This window comes from Maniola hyperantus, chromosome 17 (genome assembly GCF_902806685.2).
Source record: "Maniola hyperantus chromosome 17, iAphHyp1.2, whole genome shotgun sequence".
Lineage (NCBI taxonomy): Eukaryota > Metazoa > Arthropoda > Insecta > Lepidoptera > Nymphalidae > Maniola > Maniola hyperantus.
This window is the reverse complement of record NC_048552.1, coordinates 2,219,917-2,229,194: the sequence shown is the minus strand read 5'-3', so window position 1 is coordinate 2,229,194 and position 9,278 is coordinate 2,219,917. Positions and strand designations below refer to the sequence as shown.

Below are 9,278 nucleotides of genomic sequence, written 5' to 3'. Positions count from 1 at the left end.
CGATGGTTACGCGTTGTCTACTCAGGACGTTTCGACTCCAACGGTCGAGCAAGTTTACATTCAACAAATCTTAATAAGTATAGGCACAGTAAAAGGAGATAACAAACATTCCTCAGGTAACTCTATGATATACATAGATGTACTTTAATAAGAAAAGCAAAACATTTTATTCAACTCAAGGCAAACAAGGTAGGCACTGCTCCTTAAGATACGGGATCTATTAGTTTAGGGGACAGTACTCTATTAAAGTTAGATAGATGTAATTAAGTTTTGATAAATAAATATGTATTTCACTTTTAATTTCATTAGCTGTCAGGCCATACAATGCCCTCGATCCAGTCGACGAAGCTCGAGACCCTGGTGTAGACGCCCGGCAGGTTGGGGCGCGCGCATCCTATCCCGAACGACGTGACGCCGATCACGAAGTGCATGGACCCCTCGCCAGATTCGGGCAGGTTTATTTTCACTTGCAAGGGCCCTCCTGAATCTCCCTGCACAACACATAATAATAGGCTACTTGACAATTTTTTTAAGTTGGTCTTAAATGGTTAATATTTGTCCTATTATATCAAAAAATTAACACTATATTTTTTTGCGCCCTAAAAACCGTAAAACTTTAATTTAAAAAAATATTTTTCTTAGACAGGTGAAAACACTGTCGGCCATGTTTGGCCGATAGATTATCTGTGCTCTGACGTCATGCATTTGTAAACAACAGTATAACCACAGGGTTCGTAACGTCATGCATTTGTAAACAACAGTATAACCACAGGGTTATACTGTTGTTTACAAATGCATGACGTCAGAGCACAGATAATCTATCGGCCAAACATGGCCGACAGTGTTTTCACCTGTCTAAGAAATATATATTTTTAAATGAAAGTTTTACGGTTTTTAGGGCGCAAAAAAATATAGTGTTAATTTTTTTGATATAATAGGACAAATATTAACCATTTAAGACCAACTTAAAAAAATTGTCAAGTAGCCTATTATGTCTACACTAGGTATATCAAACTAATATTACAAAATATGTGAGAATGTGTGTGTCTGTCTATATGGTAGCTTGTCAAGGCCCATATGTTTAACCGATTTAGAGAAAAGGTACAGAGATAACTCGTATCCGAGGCAGGCTGTTGTTTGTCACGGAAAAATCAAAGAGTTCCCACGAGATTTTTTTAACTCTCCCGGTTGCACGACTGCTTCAGCAAATTGTTGCATAGCTCTAACAAGCATCCACATTACCTGACAAGCATCCACACCTCCAGCCAACTTCCCAGCGCATATCTGATGCTCCTGTATCCCGCACCACTGCCGGTGGCATGACTGCCTCAGCAAATTGTTGCACAGCTCTGACAAGCATCCACATTACCTGACAAGCATCCACACCTCCAGCCAACTTCCCAGCGCATATCTGATGCTCCTGTATCCCGCACCACTGCCGGTGGCATGACTGCCTCAGCAAATTGTTGCACAGCTCTGACAAGCATTCACATTACCTGACAAGCATCCACACCTCCAGCCAACTTCCCAGCGCATATCTGATGCTCCTGTATCCCGCACCACTGCCGGTTGCACGACTGCTTCAGCAAATTGTTGCACAGATACGAATCGATGATGTCCAGCACCGCAACTTGCAGTGTTACAGATGTTATTCTTCTTGCTGTTTAACGTCCAACCAAAAAAATAATGATCATGATCATCAACCAATCACTGACTCCACTCAGAATGATAAGGCCTGAATTACCAAAATTAATTACGGTTAATAAAGCACGATTTTAAGGTTAATTAAACTGGGCGACGCAACGTGTCACGAGACGGGCCGTGGAGTTATATCATCATCAATCGATAGACGTCAACTCATCTTTTAGTCATTTTAGGAACTTTCACACGCCACGGTTTTGGGCCGCCTGAATCCAGCGGCTTCCTGTGACTTGTTTGGTATCGTCTGTCAAGGTCGATATTCCAGCACCTTGGGACCCCAACATCTACCGTTTTTTGAACTATGTGCCCTACCCATTGCCACTTTGTATTTTTTAAATTATGATGAATTTATTGTTAATTTGATGAAGGACAGCATTAAATCCCATGATTTGACGGAGGGTAAGGGCAAGCTTCATGGACAAGGAGCGCCCGTGACAGACATGACGATTGGAAACACGAGGACGTGTTAATTTCAGGACGGCCGAAATGTTAGGTTATTTTTATAATTTTTTTATTTTATTTTATAAATTGATTTAATTGTTTAGTTATTGGAGGTAGTTTAGTACAATCGATATTTGACTCATTCGACGTCATAAGAAGGCCACTTTTATACAATTTGTATAAATACGGGTGTTTTGAAGGGTTTTTTTTCAGTCTCCGTCCGAAACGCAACGATTATTATTGAATACCTTCGATGTTTAGATCGTGAACTGGGTAATATTGCGATAGTAATCGCGCTCTAATTAAATAATAATTTGATGTAAGTAGCCATTAGTTTGTTAGATTAAAACTCTCGAAAATCCTCTACACGCTGTGACCGTAGGTTTATTTTAGGAGTACAATTCAACTATCCAAATATATAAAAGGAAAAGGTGACTGACTGACTGACTGACTATTCAGTCAGTCAGTCAGTCTGTCTAATAATGCACAGCTTGATAGTCATGACTGATCTAATAATGCACAGCTCAAACTACTGAACGGATCGGGTTGAAATTTAGCATGCAGATAGCTATTATGACGTAGGCGTCCGCTAAAAAAGGATTTTTGAAAATTCAACAACTAAGGGGGTGAAATAGGGGTTTGAAATTGGTGTAGTCCACGCGGACCAAGTCACGTGCATAAGCTAGTTTGTTAATAATGTTTCAATAATACTTGCTTTATCTGAGTGACGCCAATTGCTCAGCAACTGGGAGAAAAACTTATTTACCAGCATCGATAACGCCCCATCCTGTCGAAGTAGCAGAAGTTCCAAGTTTGTTGGTATCAAACTTGCTCCACAGGCAAGCAGGCTGCACGTTGCTTGTAAAACTCCTTTCTTCCTCCAGTTCTACAATCGCCATGTCAAAGTATTTCTTGGGCGCTTTGTATTTCGGGTGAACGATCATTCGCGAAATCTTTGCGTCTATCGGAAGGCCATTGGACTGTAAATAGAAATTTAAAAAAAAAGCGGTGGGATAGGGTAAATACTATATAAACACTAGCGTATGCCTGCCTGTATGATGTTAGCTTTCTTCAGTCTCTCTGCTTAACTGATATTGCCATTTGGTACAGAGATAGCTTCCACCCCGGAGGCAAACAGGCTACTTTTTACTCCGGAAAATCAAAAAGTACCTACGGGATTTTCGAGAGACAAATTCACGCGGACAAAGTCGGGGCCATTATTTAGTAAAAATACTTACAACTTCCTCGTAACAATGCGGATTAGATAATATTAAAATTTATTAACGCTATTTTTATAATATTACTCAGAAACTAAAAGTCTAAATATATAAAAGGAAAAGGTGACTGACTGACTGACTGACTGATCTATCAACGCACAGCTGAAACTACTGGACGGATTGGGCTAAAATTTGGCATGCAGATAGCTATTATGACCTAGGCATCCGCTAAGAAGGGATTTTTGAAAATTCAACCCCTAAGGGGGTGAAATAGGGGTTTGAAATTTGTGAAGTCCACGCGGAAGAAGTCGCGAGCATAAGCTAGTCCTATATACGAAGACATAACATTTTGTTTTTCAGAAATAACATTTTTTGGAAGAAAATCAATCAGCTATGTTTTCTTACAAGCGATTTAGTGATTTAGTATTTTTCAAACCAGAAATGTATAGTGTGCAAAACTCGGATCAATGCCTCACCTACGACGCGGCATTGACTCTGAGTGGCCTACTTACGCAACGTTGATTGACCTCTAGCGTTATTCAGATGTTTTGTTTGCAATTTATAGTGCTAGTTAACTTTTACAAAATATGGGATTATTTTTGTATTTTTCCGCGTTTTTCTTTTTTTAAATCATATCAGTAATCATCAATACTAAAAACGAAGACAGGTAGCGGTTTTGCTAGCGTTCTGGTTACACCCTGTATTCGTTGCGAACACAAAAATATTTTAGGATTCTTTCCAAATGTCGCAAGCAAGCGGAGATATAAATGGTAGCAATGCGTCGTCAGTTCCTCCTTTTAGTCAATAGAGAAGGATATTCTACTTCCAAAGGAGAAACTGACGACGAATTGTTACCACTTATATTTAAAGTGTACCAAACATGAGGATCTTTGGTTTTCTATTAATGGGTATGGCCCTGAAGGCTGCTTTTGAGGATAAAGGAATGGGTCGAAGTGGAGATTGAGATGGAGACCGGTGGTAGAAAATACTTACCGTATCTCCAATATTTATGTCCCCAAGTCTAACGATTTCTGGGTCGAGGCTAACAATGTTGGTGTCCAGCGGAGTGGACTTGGAGCAGTGCGCCGCAGTCAGCATGAACTTGGAGCTGATCAGGCTGGCCCCACACCTGAATACCCACGAGCCTGCTACCGCTCTCCATCCAAGAGCACCCTTAATAGATGTACAATTATTTTAAAACTTAAAAAGTTCATGACTGCAAGGTCTTGCTTCAGGTCTGTTGTATCTTAGAAGGTAAATTTAGTTGTAGACAAAATTTTGTCACTCCTAACTTCATCGACATAATGATCAATCCCTCGCCGGCACAGTGCTAAACAAAGGTCTCCTCTCGATTCCGAGCGCAGGCCATAGTCCACCATCAGGCTCAGTGTGGATTGGCAGACTTCACACGCCTTTGAGAACATCATGTAGAACTGTCAAGTATACAGGTTTCCTCAAGTTGTTTTTCTTGATACTTAATTATTTAATTGCACATAACTTTGAAAAGTCTCCGAATAGGAATCCGACGGCAACCTGTAGGCTTATAGGCTATCACTGCTTTTTTGATGTTTCCTTACTCCTTATTTGATAGTAGGTAACTTTAGTGACCAACTAAGATGACGTCAAAACAACGAACAAAAAAGCAATAAATAGGCAAGGTAAAACAAAACAACAAGTGATTTTATATTCCATTGTATTGCACGTTTCTAAAGAGCTTCCGAGACGGTCAAGTGGCTTGAAGTACGTAGATTTGTTTTCCTTGATCAAGCTGCTTGATTCAAGCTTGATGCGCCCGTCAAGCGGCTTGATCAATCAAACGGCACTTTTGTCATGAACACTGTCCGAACGTCTCGCGTCAAGGAAAAATATAAAATCGCATCAATTACGCGTTAAGCACGTAAATGCTTGACTCAAGCATCAAACAAACTTTGTAAACGATCAAAATGCTTGACTCAAGCACAAATCTACGTGCTTGACCGCCTCAGATGCTCTTAAAAACGGTAAAAAATCACTCCAGCTTTCGTTAGGCAGACTCTAATTTTTTTGTACGATATCAGGGGAAAATGTACCTACCACAAAAATGCATGCGGAATTTTCTTTCGATGTTTTGTCCGCACAGATACGTCAATACGTCAGATTGTAGCAGAATTCCGGGAAATTTATCGTTAGCCTTAAAGAAATTTACCATATGCGGAAATTCTTGCGACAATGCCTCTCTTCCACCTATTTCATATTCTCCTTCTTGCTCCGTTAGTGTGGATTGCAAACCTACAAAAAACAAAACAATTATTGCTAAACCCAAAAATACTAAATAATACTAATTTTATTTAATTTAATAGAATTTAATTCAATTCAATTCACTTCAATTTAATTTAATTTAATCTTCGATTTTGTAATATGTTTTGTTCAAGCATACTTACTTCTTATTATTGTGTAGTATACTTACATTCATCGTTCCTGTCGTTTTGATCGTCTCTTTTTTTTCTCTCCCACATGTATTCCAAACATTCTGAAACATAGATGATACAAAATGAATAATAATAATAATTTATTAATGAGAATGCAGGTACGTTAGAATAAATCACAGTTTGAGAGAGGGGGAGAAATGCGTTTATACCCCAAAATGCAAGTAAAAAGTAAAGTACCAAAGTAAAAAGTTTTTAAAAATCCCGTGGGAACTCATTGATTTTCCGGGATAAAAAGCCTATGTGAGTGACATAGGCTTTTTATCCAGGTCTTTATCTGTATCCATGCAAAAAATCACGTCAATCCGTTGCACCGTTGCGACGTGATTGAAAGATAAACCAACAAACACACTTTCGCATTTATAATAAGGGTACTGATTTTAATTCCTCTCGCTTATAAGACCACAGCGCTCACCACTGCGCTAGGAAGGTCGTCAAAAAAGTACAGAGTATGCGACAGATCGAAATGGCAATCGGGGAGGGAACGCCCCGCATACCCACACAGCCCCCGCGCTAACCCGGTGCGGGCGAGCGCGGGTGATGTGCGGGTGTGCCGGGCGTCCCCCCGCCTCTTACCCCGATTGCCATCTCTACTTCTCTCTATCATCTGTCGCGGACTATAAATTACATAGCCACTAAGAAACTGAATAGGCTTGCTGGCTGGTGAGTTACTAACTTGTTTCGCTTATTCTACGACCTGGTGCTCTAAAATCTGGCTTCGGCGGGTTATACGGATCGCACGGGTTGTGACTGCTCGCAGTAGCAGGTTCCACTGTCGTATGCTCAGACCCAAGGCCGCTTTTATTCTGTGAAATACAAGGGTGCTTCATAAGACGACCCGCACCTATTGAACAAGAGCTATAAGTGTAAATAGGAGACTGGAGAGATTGATTGATTTTATTGGAAAACGAATTTCTAGGGTGCATTTTATTCAAAATTTAGGATCGTGTATAAGTTGTCATTGTGAAACTAATGAAAGAGTTAGGAATAGGTATCTAATTTCTTTTAGCATGACCCTCGTAATTGTGCCGACCCCACGTAGCGTGGGATAAGGACAGGAAGAAGAAGAAGAATTATGTAGGTACCTATAGTAGATTTAAGTACTTACTTTAGATTCTACTTCTCCCCAAATCCATGGTTTTTCTTGCTGAAAAGATTAAAAAGTATTTTTATATTCCTTCAATAATAAATTACTAATTACACCGACAAACCAGATGAATATGTGAGTTTAAGCGTGTTCTATTCACATAATATGTAGCCCTCAAAATAGAGCAATTCTAAAAATAATTACTATTAAATAAATTAAAATATAAAAAACTTAGTAGTTGAAGGATTACATACCCGTTTTATTAGTGACGATTTATTTAACTGTAAGTTCGCTTTTGTTTGTATCTTTGATACTGCAAATAAAAATATTTATTCAAAAATAAATCCGCGAAACCGCGACCAAACACTTTTGATCACGGTTTCGATATTTAAAACGAGTCAGACTCGCGCAATGAGGGTTCCGTATTACAGTCGTATTTTTTCGACATTTTGCAAGATAATTCAAAAACTATGATACATAAAAATAAATAAAAATCTGTTTTAGAATGTACAGGTGAAGACCTTTCATATGATACCCCACTTGATATAGTTATCTTACTTCGAAATATGAAAATATTCCCATAATAATAACCCAATTTTTCACGGTTTTCAGATTTTCCCCTAATACCAGCTATAAGACCCACCTACCTACCTAATTTAATGATTCTAGGTCAACGGGAAGTACCCTGTTACAAGTATTTGTGAATCGTCAGGTGCATGGTTCGGAATGCCTTTCCTACCGCGAAGAACCAGCAAGAAACTCCGCGGTTGCTCTTTTCAACTTGATATACAATATTATGCCATGTATAATTAATGCAGTCCTGCGCGTTCTTGGAACGAGCTGCAGATCGAATCCACGCTCTTTTATCATTTAGATTCATAAGAAGCTCGTTGATTATTATCAGGAACTAAGTATAGGTACTTTAAGTCACGAACTGATAGGTAATTTAAATGAATGGAAATAATGTAATCTACAAGTTTAAGCAGTTTAAGCAGTAATATCTGGGTTTAACTGTGAAAGAAAACATCGTTAGGAAACCTGCATGCCGGAGAGCTCTCCATAATGTTCTCGGTAGGAACGGCATTCCGAACCAGTGGTAAATTAAAACTACCTGACTATTTATAAGCACTTGTAAAAAGTTTACATGAATAAAAAAACATTATATTCTATTCTATTCTCAAATGTGTGTGAAGTCTGCCAAGCGTGGCAGACTATGGCCTAAACCCTTCTCGTTCTGAGAGGAGACTCTTGCTCAGTATTTGGCCAGCGATAAGTTCATTATGATGATACGATAAAAACATAATTTTGATACCCCAAAAATATTATTTTCACTTTTCCTGCTTTTCACTCATATAAATAGTAAAGTAAAGTAAAATTTATGCTTTATTGTACAACAAAACCAAAAAATAGACATATAACAAAGATAGCATGTACAATAGGCGGCCTTATCGCTAAAATAGCGATCTCTTCCAGCCAACCTTAGGGTAGAGGATATTATAAAAATTAAAGAAAGCGGAAGGGGTGTACTAATTAAATAAAATAAATACATAGTATAAATAACAAATACCTAGTATAAATAATAAAACACATAATATTATCCTTTTTGGCCACATCCTTGGAACTTTTTGCACTTTGTGTAAACTTCAATACGAGAACTTTATAAATAGCCCGGAATATTTTTATGTTCTAGTGAGACTTGTTGAAAACCATGTCAGGGATCTGAGGCGCTGTGAGAGACTAATGACAATTTCTCTACACTGGCTGATTTTTTGTTTTTTAAAATGATTCACATTAAGCGTTTTTTAAACGCAAGTGCAAGTTTTGTCTATTATGTTCACAGATATGTCCAGATATGCAACAAGCGTGGCCCACTCAGTCCCTCTCGCTCAAGCAGAGGTACTTAGTTGTGAAATGTTATTCCGTCTATATTACGTTCGCTTCGGCTAGTATACTGCAACCCACCATTGCACAATGACTTCAAAAACAAAAAAGAACAAAACGAATCAATTATTTATTTACAATACTTGAGTCAACATAACCTCATTTCACGTTGTTTGCCAAAACCTCACGGACAAATACATTTTGGCAAACAACAAAAAGTGGCCACGGTGATAAGGGCAAAACATAATCATTTTGTCACGTTCTAATAAGAACTTAAATGCATTTAGCTATCTCGCTCTAACAGTGTCACAATAGGGCTACTTCTAATAGTGCTTGTTCTGAGATTATGTTGCTTTTCTTCGCTAACTAGCCGCGGGTCTTAACATAAACTATGAAGACAAAAGAGGATTGATCTGGATGTTTACTATTTGTCATCAGCTACTTGATTCTTCACATATCGGAACCTAGGAGCATCCCCGACTACTC

At 38.6% G+C, this 9,278-nt stretch overlaps 2 protein-coding genes across 2 annotated transcripts; both read right to left on the bottom strand.

Annotated features, from left to right (window-relative positions):
- Nucleotides 1-44: 44 nt before the first annotated feature.
- Nucleotides 45-1,487, bottom strand: LOC117990218 (plasminogen-like). The gene is made up of 3 exons (XM_034977682.2): nucleotides 1,394-1,487; nucleotides 1,243-1,349; nucleotides 45-491 (listed from the first exon to the last, which is right to left on the bottom strand). The coding sequence occupies exons 1-3, from the start codon at nucleotides 1,485-1,487 to the stop codon at nucleotides 306-308; spliced, it is 387 nt and encodes a 128-aa protein (XP_034833573.1). The 3' UTR covers nucleotides 45-305.
- Nucleotides 1,473-8,731, bottom strand: LOC117990217 (serine protease snake-like). Its single transcript, XM_034977681.2, has 9 exons — nucleotides 8,479-8,731; nucleotides 7,166-7,224; nucleotides 6,933-6,971; nucleotides 6,501-6,630; nucleotides 5,806-5,868; nucleotides 5,545-5,627; nucleotides 4,353-4,532; nucleotides 2,909-3,122; nucleotides 1,473-1,660 (listed from the first exon to the last, which is right to left on the bottom strand). The coding sequence occupies exons 1-9, from the start codon at nucleotides 8,522-8,524 to the stop codon at nucleotides 1,488-1,490; spliced, it is 987 nt and encodes a 328-aa protein (XP_034833572.1). The 5' UTR covers nucleotides 8,525-8,731; the 3' UTR covers nucleotides 1,473-1,487.
- Between the last annotated feature and the right edge of the window lie 547 nt (nucleotides 8,732-9,278).

What these genes read in the sequence shown, in the direction of transcription:
- LOC117990218 (XM_034977682.2), bottom strand. Translation starts at nt 1,487, where the DNA reads ATGCTTGTCAGAGCTGTGCAACAATTTGCTGAGGCAGTCATGCCACCG. An exon ending in AGATATGCGCTGGGAAGTTG is followed by an intron (nt 1,350 to 1,393) that starts GCTGGAGGTGTG and finishes GATGCTTGTCAG; the next exon opens with AGCTGTGCAACAATTTGCTG. An exon ending in GAGGTGTGGATGCTTGTCAG is followed by an intron (nt 492 to 1,242) that starts GTAATGTGGATG and finishes TGTGTTGTGCAG; the next exon opens with GGAGATTCAGGAGGGCCCTT.
- LOC117990217 (XM_034977681.2), bottom strand. Translation starts at nt 8,524, where the DNA reads ATGTGGCCAAAAAGGATAATATTATGTGTTTTATTATTTATACTAG. An exon ending in AATCGTCACTAATAAAACGG is followed by an intron (nt 6,972 to 7,165) that starts GTATGTAATCCT and finishes TAATCTTTTCAG; the next exon opens with CAAGAAAAACCATGGATTTG. An exon ending in CGCAAGAATTTCCGCATATG is followed by an intron (nt 4,533 to 5,544) that starts GTAAATTTCTTT and finishes ACATCTATTAAG; the next exon opens with GGTGCTCTTGGATGGAGAGC.